General features: G+C 35.1%; 1 protein-coding gene across 5 annotated transcripts in view; it reads right to left on the bottom strand.

Moving 5' to 3' along the window:
* The window catches only part of VPS13A (vacuolar protein sorting 13 homolog A), a 115268-nt gene that overhangs the window by 88774 nt on the left and 7773 nt on the right, over nucleotides 1–18721 (bottom strand). For all 5 annotated transcript variants that reach the window (XR_013924803.1, XM_080371674.1, XM_080371673.1 and 2 more), the window contains exons 2-19: nucleotides 16970–17013; nucleotides 16411–16453; nucleotides 15330–15425; nucleotides 14947–15048; nucleotides 14152–14261; nucleotides 13766–13825; nucleotides 12538–12597; nucleotides 12228–12308; nucleotides 11218–11275; nucleotides 8844–8971; nucleotides 8513–8619; nucleotides 7673–7844; nucleotides 7244–7306; nucleotides 3708–3843; nucleotides 2930–3024; nucleotides 2042–2184; nucleotides 492–693; nucleotides 288–402 (exon numbers count right to left, since the gene is read on the bottom strand). Coding sequence is in view for 4 of the 5 variants with exons in the window: in XM_080371674.1 (XP_080227800.1) it covers nucleotides 288–402; nucleotides 492–693; nucleotides 2042–2184; nucleotides 2930–3024; nucleotides 3708–3843; nucleotides 7244–7306; nucleotides 7673–7844; nucleotides 8513–8619; nucleotides 8844–8971; nucleotides 11218–11275; nucleotides 12228–12308; nucleotides 12538–12597; nucleotides 13766–13825; nucleotides 14152–14261; nucleotides 14947–15048; nucleotides 15330–15425; nucleotides 16411–16453; nucleotides 16970–17013 (1815 nt within the window). In the remaining variant the exon portion in view is untranslated. The remainder of the gene's footprint in view (nucleotides 1–287; nucleotides 403–491; nucleotides 694–2041; nucleotides 2185–2929; nucleotides 3025–3707; nucleotides 3844–7243; nucleotides 7307–7672; nucleotides 7845–8512; nucleotides 8620–8843; nucleotides 8972–11217; nucleotides 11276–12227; nucleotides 12309–12537; nucleotides 12598–13765; nucleotides 13826–14151; nucleotides 14262–14946; nucleotides 15049–15329; nucleotides 15426–16410; nucleotides 16454–16969; nucleotides 17014–18721) is intronic.

The following is an 18721-nucleotide window of genomic DNA, read 5'->3' as shown; positions in this document are numbered from 1 at the left end:
GTTTTTAACTCTGCATGAAGTACAAGAAAATAAATATGGAAATACTACCTCAGGGTGCAGAGCATATTTTACAAAGGAAGCTGAAGTTAAAAAAGATAGAGACAAAACTATCCAATACCTAGAACAAATGCTCTGTAATGAGATTGAAGAATTCAGCTTATTTAGGTGTTGCATTAGAAAGCTATGAGTTAGATCCATGCATCTCAATACAGAAAGATTGTATTTTCATACTCCTTGAATCTAAAAATTTGTCTGAGTGTGCAGCTGGAAGAGAATGCGGCACTTACCCGTTGATGTTTTTTCACGAAACTCTTCAAGCTTCATCAGAGTTGCTGATGTTAATTGCTCTAAATGTACATCTTTTGGAGGCCTGAAGAAATCCACTAAGCTATTTATTGTCATCTGTTCAAATGAAGCAAAAATAATACATGGAAAATTTACTATTAAGTAAGATATTTCAAAATTTGTACCTTATTCAAGTATTCACTTACTGCATCATATACTATTTCCAGTGGCTGTGATTCTATTCTAAGCCTCTGATCTGCCTTCTCATCCAAAGGATTAGTCTCAAACATTATACTTAAGAGTGAGGTACTGTTGTCTGAATAGACAGTTCGAGAAGAGAGGAGACAGGGTGTACACTTTTCTCGGGACATGCCTGTAACTTCAAGTGAGGCAATTTTTGTTTCAAATCTGTAAAGAAAGGTAAACAGCATATTCAGATGAAATACCCACCTGGGTAGGTACAATTAGATGGTAAACATATAAGGAATGAGCCAAAATAAAAAGAATCGTAAGCCAAACAAAAACCCAACAACAACGACATATCTTCACACTACCTTAAACATAAATAAATAGCTTAGCCTAGGGATATATCACACATATCCATGCGTTAACTTTATTTCTTTTCATTATCATTGGTGTTTATTAGCCACCCTTGAGTAAATAAGAAAGGGGGTCCCAGTTGTTCACTTCATACACTTTTCATGAGGATAGATGTCAGGACAGGGAAGAGACATGCAAATAAGAATTCTCTAGTATGAGCTCAGGAATTAGACGGCACAGCTTACACTGAGGAACAGAGAGGGAAGGGTTCCACTGCAGAGAAATAAAAGACACACCACAGGAGAAGCACAAGATTTCTAGCCTCATTACTCCAAAGAAACATTTTTGAGGTGTAGATTTATTTTTTTCAGTACCCTGTGCACCTCTTAACAGCTTTCATCTGAATATCTTTATCTCCCAACACTCAAAGGGAAGTGTTTCACTATTAATTTTTTTTTTTAAACAAACAAACAAACACCACACACTTTCTTCACTTTTCCTCAGTACGACAGCATTATTAGGGCCATTCAGATCCACAGGGTAACAAACAGGCTGCAAGCAAAACTTAAGAAAAAATTATGCATAGAACTCAGCAAGGTCAATTGTACCTTAATGTCATACATAGATTCTACTAATATGTCTCAAATTAGAGGGGGCAAGGTTTGAAACAGGAAGGCTGCCCTCCCCCAGAACTTCTAAGCCATTACATGTAAAACAAAAACAAAGGATTTCATATTGCTGCTTTTCCTCACGTACTGTGAGAGCGTAAAACCAAACCAAAATCACCAGTTACAGCTTTCTTCTGCAAATCTAAAAGCTCAACAGAAAACTAGAACTCTTCAGTCATGTTAAATGCCTAAATAACCACACCAGTGGTTATGAGATCAATTCGGTCAGATTAAGTTTCAAAGGGAGTAACAGTTGCTTCTCAAAGCAAGAAACGAGTTAGAAACTGGACTGCTTGTACATAATGATAAACTGAAACAACAAAAAAGGAGAAAATAGGTATTGGCACAAAAACTTCTGAAGATGGAATTTTATAATGGAAACAGTATCCATTGACTTTGTCAATCAGCTGCAGAATCATTACGCTTCCAAACTGCACAAAAAATGACAGTGAAGAACAGAAGTCAAAATCATGACAGAGCCTTAAAGGGACTATTAAATATCATCAACATTTTAAGGAGCAAAGAACAGTTTGATAGAGAAAGTTCACCTTATTGCTTGTGCACCTGGTCGTTGAGTAAATACTGTACTCAAGCCACTTAATGCAAATTCTACCAGCTCGGGAGTTTGCTTGTTTTCTCTTATTGATATAGACATGCTTAACAACTTCACAGAGAACTTCATGGCTTCATACTAGATATGCAGGAAAAACAACAGTGTATTATAAAATATGTTAATACAAAGAGATGAAAACCACATATAGCAGTTTGATATTGTTTTTTCAGTGCTAAGTAGCTTATATCCATAGCTGCTGTAAAAGTCATTCCCAAATAGTTATTATGGAAAGGCAGGGTTAGAGTAATGCTTACAAACGTACATCTGATGTCTCCACACCACACTTTGAGATGAAGGCCCTCTGACGTATTGTTGCAAGAAAGTTCACTGCACCGTGCATCCTATCTCACGTAAAGTTGATGTACCAGGCTATTTCTGAGGCTTCAGAAAAGCTGTTCTTCCCCATTACAGTCCTTCAATCACCCCTTTCCTTACCTACCCTACCTCATCTATCACTTCCAGTAAATCACTTTGTGAACTTTCTTAAAAAAAACTACAACTTTGTATGAGAATATATGAAGCATTTTGTAACTTAAACAACAATACACTACTTACATGACTTTATCATACCTTGAGAGCAAAATTTCATTCTGAACTTTCTCAGAATATCCAACGTTTTATAACCATGCTCCTGAAACTACATCTAAGGATGCTGTTTTTCACAAAGCCAGCATGCAGGAACTTAATTACAAAGCATCAGAATAGTATTCAAATACAAAGACAGAGCTTCAAGCAATTTTAAAAACCATTTCCTATCATCTTTATGTTTTTATTAGTAGATAAAGCTACCAATTGTTCATTATCACAGTCAGTTACAACTTACTGATTTTGGAAGGGTTGGATCCACAGCTGTTTCACTATATCCAATTGCTGCATAAAGTTTAGCCTTCTCTTCACGTGTCATTAGCTCCTCAAGACCTGTCACATTGAAAGAAGTTAAACTCAATATAGGTATCAAAAATGTGAACACCTGTTATATGCTTTCCAGTGCTTGGTAGCTCTATAACATACAGTAGATACTGGCAACATTGTCCTGAACTCCTAAAAGCAAAACCCCTGAGGTTTAAAGCAAAGTCCCGAGTCTCCTAAAGCATGCTTTAAAAAGCAGTTATACTTTTATTCTGATGTACTGTATTTCCTAGCTTGCTAACAATAGAAGCAATCTTTTGAGTTACTTTCCATGTTCCACAGCCTTTATTAGGTGCCTGTACTTCAGTGAATCAAACTCTAATACACTGCATGAAAGAGACAAATTATAAAGGGAATGGAAGTAAAATTGTTTACATTCCATTAACTGCTATTGTTTTCCAGCACTTTCTTCAAATCCCTACACACAGTACACTATGTACACAAACACAGGAACTGTGGCAGGAGAAGGCACAAATTAAAGACAGTTCAGAAAGACCTACAGAAGGAATTGTAAGGTACCTCTGTAACATGCAACGAACAACTTAATTCAGGGAAAAAAGCCTAAGAGAAAATGTAAACGTCAATAATTTGATAGCCCAAATATTGAACAAGTCCCAAGTTCCATTGATAGGGACCTATTTTTCTAGTAAGTCATTCTTAATAATACAAAAAATACCAATAAAAGAACATACTTGAACCCTTTACTTCCTGTTTTTGTTCATCCTTTTTTTCACCTGACCAACTCCATATCCAACTAAACCAGCCGCCAGAATTTTCATCATCTTGTTTTACACCTGGTCTGTAGATTTTTAATCCAGCCTTAGTTGCCTGAAATTTAAAAAATACTCCAAGAGGTCATTTTCTTCATGCATCTTTCTTCATTTTCTTAAGAAAAAATGCAGACCCAAAACACTAGTCAACCACTGAAAAGGCAATATGGTATTTTTTAGTTTTTCTTCTAATAATTTTTTCAAGTACACAGTGCGTAAGACCAAATCCCAACCACCTTTATGAACAAAAGGGCCAAGTAAAAGGTAGCTGATTTTAAATCAATGTTTCTTACATAGCAGATTTTCTCTATAGCTCTTATCACAAAAAAAAAAAATCCGTAATATTACATAGTACTCTGCATTACAACAATGCACTTCTAAGGAATCATTAAAAATACACATGTAAGCAATTAAATAGCCAGCACAGGCCAAATTTTAAGTGATCCCTGTATTTTTCATTTCAAAATAGATGTCCAAAGCAATAATACAAAAATCATTGCTCTTTAATAGAATATTCACACTAAGGAATATAGAAAGCTATTCCTGGATCTAATACATATAAGCTAGAACTGTACAAAAGCCCTTCCTTCTCCCACATTCATTATTTCAATGACTAGGGGATGTCCTGCCTGATGCCAGTGATGATTCCAGTACTGCATAACCACAGAAAATGCAAGCTCCATCCAGACTTGACCACTGAAAGTCTGGCATAAGGAACGGCAAACAAACATCACGTGATCTGAGAGACAGAGCAGTGCTAATTATTTCTCCTTGTGACTACTATGATCTGAAAAAAGATAGAAATGCAGATAAGTCCTGAATTTAGAGATGCTGCAGTGAATTTGATACCCAAAGTAAGTGAGACTGGGCTTCCTTCTCAGCATTCAAAAAACCCAAGACCTCTCTGCAACACAATTGGGGAAAACAGCTGCCTATAAATCAGAACTTTCTATCCACCTACAGGCCAATGAAAGGCAGGACAAAAACAAAGGCTTCTGAACTGATACTATGAATTCACCCAGGAGAAATTATGCAAATGTAAGCTAACCGACACAAGGCCTCAAAAAGTTTGAACAAAGGCTTCCAAAGTCCTCTTACAAAGGACACCAAGTCATCAAGTATGTGTTAGAGAGAAAATGGTCCAAGGCAAGAATGGACAGAGCCTTAGAAAAAAAGTCTGTTAAACCTCTGAAATCAGAGGTTTCTAGAACACCAAGGAGTTGTTGAAAGACAACTGCCATGGAGATAAAAAAGTGATGCTTAAAGCTGTGATTCTCAACATCTTAGGCAGCAGCTGGCACCAGAATCCAAGGTAAGAAAGGCTACAGACAGAAGGGAGGTGATCTGCACTTCTGCACGGATGAAGAAAACATTTATGCAGTATGGGTACTAAAGAAATTTCCTGAAGAAATCCTGCTGAGCTTCTCCTGTCCTTCATTTACAATAGTTTAATACTGAATACAGTCATAGTCTGTGGAAAGATTACTCAGCAAGGTAAACTGCTTTGACTAGAAGTGAGAATCAAAAGCATCATCCTGTACTCCAGTTTCAGTTAATCATCTATGAAGTCTTCTCTAGAAGGAGAGCACAAAATTTCTCAAGCTGTCTGATACAGAGACTTGATGCGTGGTTCACTGAGGCTTGTATTTGGTACTTAGGGCACTAGTGATAAAGATGAAAAAGTGGCCTGAGGTTTTGAATATAAAGCTCTTGCTACAAAGTTCCCAGAAAATCAGATTGTACTGTTTTCACAAATGTTGAGTTCTGGGGCACTTGATTTCAATGTCTATCTAAAGAAAAGCAAGCCCTTGAAATGCAACTCTAAGGTATTTTTTAAAAAAACAAAACACCTTAACAAACAGTAGGATCCTTCATCTGGTTTTACTCAGCCCACATCTAAAGGGTGCTACTTTAAATTCCTAGGAGACTTAAGCATAACTGTCAAGACACTAAGCTAGCAGCAGATTTGCCTCTTAGAAGTCCTTTGAGACCAATTTCAGAGATATGACCTGATAACAATAAGACAGATAAGTTGTGACCGATAGATGGAGGTACAACACAGTTTAGCATCATAGCGACCTGATTTTCAATGCTTGGAAATAAATTCAGAGTTAGCTAGGCGATCTTCCAAGATGCTTTTCTAACACTTCAAATACAAGGCTTAAAGCCCAAACAAATTAAAATTCATTTGCTTGCAACCTAATTCTAAGCACTACAGAAATTTATCTTAAAACTCAGGACCAGAAAGTGGTCAGGAATGCAGTATGACATAACCTTTTGTAAGCAGCATGATCACACTGGAGAAAAGAAGAATAAGACTAGACAGGAAATCCCCTGGGATATTTGTCACTTGCAAAAAGTAGTAGTAGGAAGAAGATAAACCCAGAAGAAACTATATACTACAAGACAAAAAACATGCCAAAAATTAAATGAGAACTAAAAACAAACAAAAAAAAAACCTCTCTCATGAAAAGCACTCCAACCTAGCCAAACAACTGAGAGGGAAGGACATGAATATGTCTTCTGGTTATGTAGAGGTCTGAATAATGATCATACAAGCATCCAAATGTGAGCGTACATACAGATAACTAGAGGGAAAAATCCCATTTATGGATTCCTGTTCAGAATTTTGGTTTCAAAGCACCCTATCTGTCACTGCAGTGACTGCATTAGTACCATACTTAATATACTCCACACACACAAAAAAAAAAAATTCAAGCACTGCCATATATTATTAATGTTCGTTAATTATCAATACAGTATTTCAGATTCTTAGCTTCTCATTCTGCTTACTTTTAGTCACATTGATTATTAATGGAGAAAGACCCCAGATTTCAGAAAATCTATACAGATTTCACTTCAGTCTCCTGGACTGATGGTCAGACACTACACTGAAAACTAAGCAGTACACTAACCTAGGAAAAACAAGGTTAACAAATTAAGTGGAACTACTACATTACCTTGCCTAATTGTGATCATCTACTTATATTTACTCTGCTTTTGCTGTATTCCAAATGACACTTGTGAATAGTAACAGGTCAGCATACTACATATACAGGTGTTCAACCTACATAACAGGGTATCAGGAAAGAAAGGAAAAAATAGTCTAGGCTGCTGAGGGGCAGGGAGGAGGCTTGAAGCTTTGGGTATAATTGCTTCCAACTTGATTACCCCATTATCCTTTGATCATATTTTCCACAATAGATCTTCCTCACCAAAAGTGGAAAGAAATTTATCCCAGATCAGTTATTCTGAAGAAGCAGTATATGAAGCTATTTAATATTTGCTTAATTAAAGGCTGAAACTAACAATGCCTTATAAGAACAAACGTGAAATACCAGGAAAACAGAAAGACTGTGTGATGCACAATTCAATCACTGTAATTCAAATGCATCTGCCTAAAATCTCCACAACCTCATGTTACAGTTATTCAAGTCACTTAAATGATGAAATTTTACCTCAACTTCTGCTTGTTGCCTTGCTAGAGTGATGTTAAAAATATCCAAGGCCTTTTCAAATTCCTAGAAAGGAGATGAGAAATTATTTTTTGACAATTTCTTTTGATTAGATTTCACAGCTCAGTTTTACAGGAAATGACAGTAAACAACTCTTTCATTGCAACCCAAGTTAATTTGCTCGAGCTGAAAACTTAAAATAAACCTGGAAAAGAAAAAGCACACCAGTAAGTTCTTCACTGCAGTTACTAATTAAAAAAAATTATCTAGTCTTTTTGTTAATAATACTCACAGAGAAAGATACTGATGAAGTTGCAAGTCTGGCCATTATCAATTATTTTAAACTCAGTACTGACTTAGGAACATGTAAACATTTTTTAAGCAAATATCAAAATGAACAATATTTAAGCCTTCAAACAGAAAATGGCTAACCTCCAACAACTTTAAGATTTCTTCATTAGGTTTTTTTGATGTTATCTTTGTTTTATACATCTCTTTATAGTTCTTCACTTGTTTCCTATGGTACCGAATATGTTCCCATGACCACACTCGGAGCTTAGGTTGAACATTTACTTCAAGAATGCCATAAATAACATACTTCCACCTAAAAACAAAGACAAATTAAGTATAGTTTACATCTTATTTGGTATATTGAAAAGACAACTACAGCTATGCAGACTCCCACTAAATACAACTTCAGGTTGTGAAAAAATTAGATTCCTTGTCTAATATTACACTTCTGATCAGTAGAGGAACATAAGGATTTTAATTTTTTTGCATACAAGGTTGACACGTTGCTATTACTTAAAACTAGAAAGTAACTTTGTACAGAAAGTGCCCACAAATATATGGATACATATGTGTGAATAATAAAACACATTCATAAGAAATCAAATCTGCTATCTGTATTGAAAAGGTTTGCCCATTTTTTTATAATAGCTATGTTCCTGTAATAGTATCTAATATAATGGGGTAGCCTTCACTAAAACAGAGTTAGCATATTAAAATAGTATCAGACAAGTTTCTGATAATGGTCTTCAAGACAGCAAAAAGCAGGCTTTCAAATATTATGTCCTCACCTCTGGTTTGAGGTCCCTACTAATGGGAGGTTTTAAGCTTAAAAAATTAAAAACTCCTAGATTAAGGGAAAAAATAAAAAAAGACTGTTTCAGAAGGGAGTTAGTTCTAACCTCCTTAAGTAAGAAACAATCCTTCAGTAATTATTTCAAATTAATAACTAACAAATTATTTTCCAAGTCTGAGGTGGCCTACCATGTCTTTGCATTGTTATGCAATGGAACATCAGGTCTGTACTTCCTATATGGCAGATTTCGAGTCATCATATCAATAGACTCAAGAAGCTCCATAACACTGAAGTACTAAAAAAAGAAAAAAAAAGAAAAAAAAAATCAAACCGAGCATTATTGTCCAAGAACAATGTGAATCAAGTTCCTCTTCAAAAAGAAATTTATAAAGAAAAACAAAATGAAGAAGTTAATTGATCCTGTAAGTTTATTATAAAATTTCAGTCTGCTTTTCTTATTATTCTTGCAAACTAACTTTTTTACCACATTACATATAACTTTATAAACAAAGTTTATACCTGTGGCTTATTGAATTCAACAGTTATATCCTGTAAATTTACATCTAAGTCCATTTTCGGTGATGAAAAGTCCACATCAGATCGAGGATTCATAAGGAGTTTGGCTCTAGCTGAAATTGGGCGGAATACTAAAAAACAGGAAATTATACAAGAAGTGCAATTAAATAATTTAAGACTGCCATAAATTATACATAATATTTTATCAGCTCTTGTTATCCAGATGGTTCATTTTAAAATGTTAGAATTCAAAACACAAAGACTTCATCAATATAGCTTAAAATATAATCTAATCTCTACTCCATTTCCAGTTTTATCCTGGCAGCATTTGTGGAACAAATATTTCTGGAACCTTTTCACAAATTTTTCTGTATGCAGTATTACATGGCAGGTGTTTTAAAGAATCACAGAATCGTTTGGGTTGGAAGGGACCTTAAAGATCATCTAGTTCCAGCCACCCTGCCACAAGCAGGGATACCTTCCATTAGACCAGGTTGTTCAAATCCCCATCCAACCTGGCCTTGAGCACTTCCACAGATGGGGCATCCATAACTTCTCTGGGCAACCTGTACCAGTGCCCCACCACCCTCACAGTAAAGGATTTCTTCCTTATATCTAATTTAAATCTATCTGCTTTAGGAATTTTTTTTTTTTTTTTTTGGCTAGGACAAGTCAGTTTCAAACATAGCGCTTATTTCACTATAATTCTTATTCCATAAGAATTTTTTTGTTTAATGTTACTGACGTTTTACACTGTTTGATGAATTATACCCACAACAGTGGAGAAAACCAAACATTCCACATTTCTAAATCCAAGCCCAAGTAAGCATGGAAAAAATAATATGGATCCTACATAAAGCAAAGCACATCACAAGAAAAATATTCAGAGCAGAAATGTTTTAACAGTTCCACAACTTGGCAATACCAGGCATTCAATGCCATGTTTTTCCTTCTGTTTCAGCAGTTGATCCAACAATAAGAATTTGTGTATATTGTATTTTATCATATAAAATTCCTTTGATTTCAACAGCCATACTGATAGACTATCTACGTACCAAATATTCTAAATTCACCAAAAGGTTCATATAAAGGGGAAACGGGTATTTTTGCAAGATGAAACCATGCTTACATCAATTTACCTTCATTTCATTTTAAGCCCTGTATTTCTTCTGAACCTTATTTTACTTTTATCTACACATTTTATGTGGCAGCATTTCTATTCATCTTCTCCCTGTATTTAGTTTCCTAAATTTCATTTTTCGTCCTTCCTATGTGTAAGTATTATGCTTGCATTTAGACCAAATGACAGAAGCAGACTTCGTGCTTACTACCTTTCTATCAATGTCTCAATCTAAAAAGAGTTGCTCTAAAAAAGCCAAAATTTTCATTTACCACAGAATATCAGCATGATTTAATTCTTTAAACACTGCATCTCTGAAGGTACTGCTGAATTTTAAGAGTATAAATCCAGAATCCTGCAATTTTGTATACAAGTATTTTTAACTTCTATGTAAAGACTTAGACAACTGATGATGTTTGACTCTTACAAGAAAGTAAGTTTAAAGCTAGCAACTGAAAAAGATAAGAAAGCAGAAAAAATTATCAAATAGTCCTCTGGCAGTCAGAGACACAAAAAGCTTCCTCTTCCAAGCAAAGGCAGCAAGAAAAATCCGTAAAATTAACAATGCCCTTTGTAAACCTGGCTATAGTGAGTTGAGGACTTGCTTCCTAGAAAACAAGCCACTTCAAAGGCCATTCTGCCTTATAAACATTTACTAAACAACCAAGTAAATGCACATGAGAAATAAAACTCATGTATCTTCCATACAATGAAAAGTAAACAATCGCCATGTCTGAGTAGAGCCAATATAACTTTCAAACTAAAGTGCCACCCAGAGCAATAAAACCTGCAATATGGCAATGCTTAAAAAACAAAAAATATCAAAATGGTGTTTTCAAATTGTGTGATTACTGTTTCCACCTCTAATGAAAAAAGATACACTTCACACAAGGCAGCTGACCTCAAAAACATCAAGCTATTACTCAAACCAGTCTGATTCACAAAACTTACAGGATGCACATACTATTGCTAAACTTCTTAAAATAAGGAACTATATCAATTGATGTGAACAATGAAGATTTATGTATGACATTCCATTAGAATGATACATGACTCAAGACTTTTTTTAATCAAAGTCTTTTTAAGGCTACAGATATGGTACAGTATTCACTGTCAAGAGAGAAAAGTTATTGCTACAGAAGAACTCAACTGCACTCGTTAAGATTTTTGAATGACAGCCAAAGCAGCAACCTCTGAGAAGCATTAAAATTTAGAAGTATACATGCATATTACAAATCCCAATACAATACCACTTACCAAAATCATAACCTTCTGGAATCACATTGTGGCTGGCAACTCCGTGTTTTAAGTTAACCTATATACACAATGGAGTTAAAAATAAGTCACATTTTAATTTCATTCTAAAATTCTAATATTTAAAAAGTTAGCATTTTAGTACAGGTTTCAGATAATCCCTCTGACATACAATAAAATCAAAAATATTCATCTATGTTTTAAACAGAATAAGGCTTCTATTTTTAGCTAATAAAAATCACTGAATAGTAAGATGACTTTATATTGTGTGTAATTTTGTAACTGGTAAAGGACTTAAACTTTATCAAATAAGTATTTTACTTTCATCCCATACAAATCTTAACATTTACTATTTTTTTCCTAAAAAAGCTGTTAGTAACAAGACATTTCTCCAGGACAGTGACATAAATGGAAGCAGAACTGAATGCGAAGCATGCTCTACGCTTCAGTCTATTAACTGGAATACTAGGTACATTATCTCATGCTTTACTTACTGTTGGAAGAAGGGTTCGCCAGAGTCACGAAGTCACTCAATACGAGTTATGCATCTTGCTCAACTTTATTAGTTTCTAACACTACTTACATAGAACCGATACACATGCATATTCGTAAAGCAGAAATATAATTGGTTAGTAGTCTCTAAACACGCATGGTTCTCACACCCCTAATTATCATGACTAAAATAAGCATTCTACCCATGTAGCTATTTGTGTTGCTGTGCTTCAGCCTTGTAGTTTGTTACTCCCTATATTCCCATTCCGGTCCCTATCCTTCTTGGCCCTGCACCTGCTTTCCCAGCAGCTGTAGCTTGTAACAGCCACGGCCTGTTGGCACGACATAATTACTTGGTCTCAGGATTCACGAATAGCTCAAGGCTACCTTTCTTGTTATCTTCAGCACAGCAACTTCAGTACAATTCTGATTACAGGCCTATTCTAATACCAGGCCTGGATTGTGCAGATCTTCAGGAGATTCTAAGGCCATGCTTCTGCAGCCATTCTTCTACAACTTACCAATGACTCATCACAACCACGATGGTAGAACATCTCTGATTTCACATTCCAGTACGCAAAAAGGTTATCCAGTCGTACAAGCTGAAAATGCAACGGAACATATATATTTGTATCTACAGCTTTTAGATTAATAACTTGGATTTCACAAAGTCTGGATGAATAATATTCAGAATGTTCTTTTTGGACTACACATCCTTTTATTTTAAAGCCTATATGGTTACATGTTTTCTTGACCCCACTTTGTGGCAGGAACTCTAATTCAGCTTAATTTATTAACAATTCTTTCTTTAGCATACCGTGTATACTGTACCTTATAGAACAACTTGGCAGTTTCATCATGTAAACATGGATTCCAATTCTTATCTGAGGTCTGAAATGAGAAATAAAGAAAATCATTCCAGTATCTATAATACACCAACATTTTATCATCATTGAAACAAAACAGGAAAAGAGAGGAATAGCATCATAATTGACCCCACTGAAAATACTGGGATGCCACCTTCTGATTTAAGATGATTAAGCCATGACATAAAAAATCAGTAAGGCTACTTCCCCCCCAACAATAACACATGCATGCGCAGTGACTGGCAGGCTGCACACAAGAAGCAGAAGATTCTTTAAAATTCTGTTTTCACTATTGCAAACTGTTTTCCTTTACACCAGTATTATTTCTAGGCAGGCTTTTTGGAAAGAGATAAACAAAAGACTAGAATTCTTTCATAATTCTGGAAGTAGCATTTTAGTTTGAACCCAACAGAAACAGCATATGCTATTATACCTTTTTCAATGCTAATAACCATTTCAAGAGCGCATCAGTAATACCACCAAAGCTTCTGTTCACTAAGCAAAATTGTTCAGGGGTATGGGCTAGCAAAAACCTTTCAGTGTGCTAGGAACAAGCATTCATACGACAGCTATTTCATTGAAAAAAGTAACATTTACTTATACATATTTTCTATAAAATTTCTATAAAATTACCAGTTACAAAACTACTGAATCAGAGCAAATTAGCAGAATCTGCATATTGCTACTACTAGGTAGTCTTCCAGGAAAAAAAAAAAGATGTATACAGTCTATGATGATACTATCAGCACTTTAAAGTGGAGCATGCAGACCAAAGAACTGAGCTCCAGTTTTAAACAATATGTCATCCTCTTCCCTGTCCTCCTCCTGCCTCCCCAGTGTCAAGTGCAAACTTCCTTTCTTAGGGCTCATGGCAGTTTCCATAAAATATTCATAGATTCTGAATAGCCCAAATCCAGCATAGCCTAGTATCTGTCAACCATGAAGTGCAACAGGCAGAAGAACAAAAATTTCCTCCGAAGGTCTGTTTTAATGGTAGCACTTTATCTTCAATGGCACCCCACCACAATATTTATGCTGGATTTGATAAACCAAGTAGTTACCATTGTGCATTGCTCATACTTACCGGTACTCTCACTAAACAGCATGTTACCAGACAGCACAGTAATACACAAAAAGATAACTTAACCTATCAATATACATCAACTTGCTTTTAAAATAAAAAATAAAATTACCTGCAAACTTAGATTCTGAAGAGAAATCCCAAATGACAAGGGGTTATTCCGATTTGTGATCTGATAGAGTAGGGGGGAAATGTCAAAAAAGGATTATCTTACGCTCTAAATTTAGATTCCAAAGTAAACAGCCAACATTATATTTATATATAGCAAAGATCTGACAACTGTATCTTCTTTGTACCCAATCATATGCTTATAAACATCTTCACGCTTTGATACAAGATTTTTTTTATTTTACTTTTTTTTTAAGACTATGAAACTTCCAAAACTTTACTAGTACTCTCTTGACATGGAAAGCAACTAGGAGAAAAGAAATCAGACAGGTTCCTAATTTCATGTTACAGTGCACTATCTGTTATGCTGAGATATACAGAAGTACTTACATCATCTTCATAGCGAATATGGATGTTGGAAATTTTCACCTGAAGATTTTTGATGACCTGAGTGACTAGTTTTTCTACAAAAGTGTCTTGTTTCTCTTCTTTTACTTTATCTAAGTTAAAGGAAAATTATTTAATATTTTGTTTGCATTGAAGTATTTTTAAAACTATACTTGAGAAAACAGTAACATAATAAAGATTGTACTATAGATATTTAAACTTTCTATTACATTGTACTCTAGTCATATAAAAACATGTCCTTTCAGTATAATCTATAACATTTCTATACTTAGACTAGGTGACTTCAACTTTATCGACTGCTTCATTAAGGATCAAGATGTTCAGAAGTATGACTTGCACCCATTGATACTCACGGCAGCCAATACATATTTCTTGAAAGTACCAGAAGTTGAATTTAACATGGTAAGACTTAACATGTATCAAAGAACATATTAAACAGGATCTTTTAAAAAGTCTAACCATAAAAATTGTTTGCTACTGGAAACAAAGTTAAATTGCTTCTTGTGAAAGAAGAGGAAACAACGTCCCGCAACGTATGACCCAAACAAGCAATATTTCAAAAGCCTTGTTTATATCAGATCATGTCAGTGCTTGAACCTTCTTATTTTCAGGATGCCTGTTCTGCAATATTGATGCTAGCTACACCTAAAAATCTGTAACTATTAGGTTGAAGTATCAAGAGGAAAACAGGAATCTAAAACACTTAAAGTGACAATTGCAACATCTTTCTTGATTAAAATAAGTAATATCACTTTCATTAGCTTTTCTGACTCCTACCTTGGTCAGCTATTTTCTGCTTTGCTTCCTCTATCCTTTGCAATTCCCTTTGTCTTGCTTCCAAGAGCTGCCTGGCTTCTTTTTCAGAATCATATTTTATGCCTAAATAAACAATATAAAAAGGTATGATACAAAAAACCTTACACATTTTTGGAAGATGCTGTTTCAAAAGCAGTGATTTTCACATTTTGTTAATAGTTATGTAACAGAAAAAAAACTGTGACAATCTAAACTGCTGAAAGACACCCCATTCCAATCATCTAACTATGTACATGCTAGGAGTATTTACTAAAAATAAAGCTCCCAAAAACAGTATCAACCCATTCTGGGTACTTCTGAAATACCACCAGTCTATATTCACTTTTTTCTCCACATTAACTTACTGGCTGTGGGCACAATAAGCAAATAAACTCCATCAAGAACTGCCTCAACAGGTTGAGTATAAAGGTTTTGCCATGGAATCTGTAGGTTAAGCTGACCTACAAACACAAAAGAAAAAGGTTGAGGTATACAGTTAAATAGCTAACTGGGAGAAAAAAAACCCAAACATCAGAAATATAATCAACATCAACCACAAAATCTCTTAACAATTGTTACACTGAACAGAAAAAATAGTGCATCTGAGGCACATGTTCTTTGGGTTGTTTGTTTCACACAGCACATAAATGAACATGAGGCAAGCAGAACTATTAAGTCTACAGGACTTCTCCTTACCCCCTTGAATTATATGCCTTCTTCCTAATACCAACCTCTCCCTCCTTGTAAATCCACTACAGCACTCTCATAAACAAGAAAAGCATGGGCTGCTCACATGAGATCAGTCAGCTAAATACCCACAAAACCAGAATTTTTGAAATACACACTTTTCTTCTTCTATGGAAGACAGTCTTAAAAGTAGTGTGTATGCCTTGTGAACATGAGGATCCTGAGATTACAGTGTATCTCATTCTTCACAGAAGCGCCAGTCTTAATAAACTATTAAGTCATTCACAGGAAAAATATATATACTTCCAGGGTAGATCTAAGCGAAACATAATGGCTTTAGACTTTGCTTTAAGAATCCACTAACTTAAAAGACAATCAACTTGCAATGAAAAAACTTTTCATAGTAACAAAAACAGGGAAGCAGGATAGGAAGGGAAGTGGAAGGCAAAATAACATGGAGTCTTGCTAAGACAGGGGATGAGATCCAGTCCTGCTCATGTGCTCATCTTTGTTGTGTTAGGTTCTCTTCTCATTCACATTGAAGTGATTAGACAATGCTCTAGTATATTTTAACTTTACCATCTGAACTCAAGAAAAGGAGCTTCAAACAGGGTCTTTTTAGGAGACAAACTTCAGAGTGTACGAAGTATGCAAATCAAGGAAACCAGGAAGATTACTTGCTCAGGACGCCTAGAGCCACTTGCAAGGAAAAGTAGTATGTTTAACTCCTGCATGGGTGTATGATAAAATGTAACTTACCAATATGTCCTGCTTTAACTTTGAATGGCACATCCAGCTGACTCTGAAAGAAAGTATTTTAGAAGATTTAAGCTCATTTTAGCAACTCGTGAAATATTCCCATATAGGAAAAAGATAATGATAACCTTAACAACAAATCTAGCTTTCAACCACTGAAAAAAACCCATTCAATATAATGGAATAAGCAAGCATCTGGTTACTGATTTAAACTGTTAAGCCATGCTAGGCTAAATACATTCCCCAGAGCAAGTTTCTAGCTTCATGAGCTATAGAAAAAACAAAGGTCTTTCAGTATTGCTTTTGACCTAAACATATTCTTTCAGTAATGCTGAGTTTTGGTTTTGAGGAGAAAACACTAAATAAAACCAGCATACAAATTCACCTTTAAATTTAATCTCAAATTAATTAGACTAGCACACAAGTTTAGAGAAAAAAACAGCAAATTTTCATTTAAATGATAGTGTATCTTAACATAAGAACCAAAAAAATCATGTACAACCCAAAACATCATTCAAGAATCATTTCTGCTAGCATTTTATTTTTATTTTCAATAACTTACCAGTGCATTTTCTTTTATTTCAAGATTCTTCAGTGCTACAGCTCCTAAAAGCAAAGTAGTCAATAAGTAAAGCTACAATGAGCAAAGTAATTGTGATGCACACTAAACATCCTGAAGTCTGAGTAAGTGGTCCCTGACCTGTGGTTCTTCAACTCTCTGCTGTGAAAGATACCCACAACCTACACCTCAAATACCCATGAAATATGATTAAGAGCACACTGTTCATTCATGCTACAAAATTATATCTTAGATTTTTTTCATGGAGCTTGCATGTCCATGGAAAAGAACCTAAGATTCCTCAAAGTGTTGGAAATTACTGTCACGTTTTGTAAGGAGCCATTCTGAAATTAGAAGTTTGCTTCTTTTTCCTCAACCATCTGCTTCCTGTGCTTGTTGGAAATCCAGCAACATTAAATTTTGAGTGAATTTTTAGCCTTCAAAAGATCTTAAGATTTGCAAGTTATATTTATAGGCTTATAGAAGTTCACAGGAAGATTTCAGTAAATCTAATTTTAAAATGTCTTAAAACAATAAATTCAGTACCCTGTAAACACAGAAAATTTGAATTGCAAGATCCATTTTTACAGCATACTTGCCATCAGACACTTGCATCAGACACAAAGGAACATTGGAAGGGACCAGGAAACTCGTAACTTAAAAACATGCACATCGTCTGAAGCAATGTCTTCTGCAAATTCTAGAAGGATGGAACACCTGCAACAGTTACCTCTGAATTACTTGTATAGTGTTAATACATGCACACAGAGCAGACACTTGATACAGCTGATTAGGGACATAAATGAGATTCAGGAAACCAGAAGGAGATTACGGGCCTGGAAAAGAATACAACTTGAGACTGCAAATGAAGATTTGATTGACCCAGTAATGTTTTCCTTTTGGGGACACAAGTTAGAAATGGCCAAACATATGGGGAGACAGAAGCTTCAACTGCAAGAAATATTCTTGCGACTAGATAGTGCTAATGGCATTAGACTACTGTTCAAAGTACTGCTGATTTTGGGAAACAGAACCCTGATCTCAAAAATGTATTCATTAAAACAGTTGGCTCAAGTTATTGAACCACTGTGGAAGAAGTGATCAGGCAAACTAATCCATCCATCTTGTACTTGCAAAATACTTACAGTCTTTAAAGATTTAATTTATGCATTATAATGATCTATTATCGGTTTCCAGTAAAAGTCTACATATCTGACATGTGCCACCACCAGACTCTCCAGAGAAATAGTACATGCAGAAGGATGCCTTTTTGAGAGCTGGTCGTTCTGATTCTAAGCTTTATAATATACACATATTGACAGGAGCATTAGAAAAGGAAAAGGAAAAGAAAAAGAAAAAAAAATGGTTCAAAGAAAGCATTCCCAGCAGTGGTCTGTAACTACAACTAGTCAACATAGTCTTTGTAGGTAATAACCAGGTGATATTTTTTATATATCATTGGGTTCGATTCTACTCTAAATTTTTTCCCTGATAAAGCTGACCCTGCACAGACCATTTTAACACTCATTAGAAAAAGCTCCATTATGTGACACACAAAAAAAAAGCTTTTGCTTCTCCAAGACACCACTAATGGTAAAAACGTTCATAGGCAAACTCTAAGACTACATGACACATGGAACAGCTCAAGTTGAGTTTAGTTTCTTTACTTCCATTATTGACATTACCTCTCATTTATCAAGGTTTTGGCTCATGCCACATTTCAGGTTAGGCACAGTAACTTAAACTGCAATAATT

Source organism: Falco punctatus, assembly GCF_963210335.1.
Source record: "Falco punctatus genome assembly, chromosome: Z".
Lineage (NCBI taxonomy): Eukaryota > Metazoa > Chordata > Aves > Falconiformes > Falconidae > Falco > Falco punctatus.
This window is presented reverse-complemented; position numbering and strand designations above follow the sequence as displayed.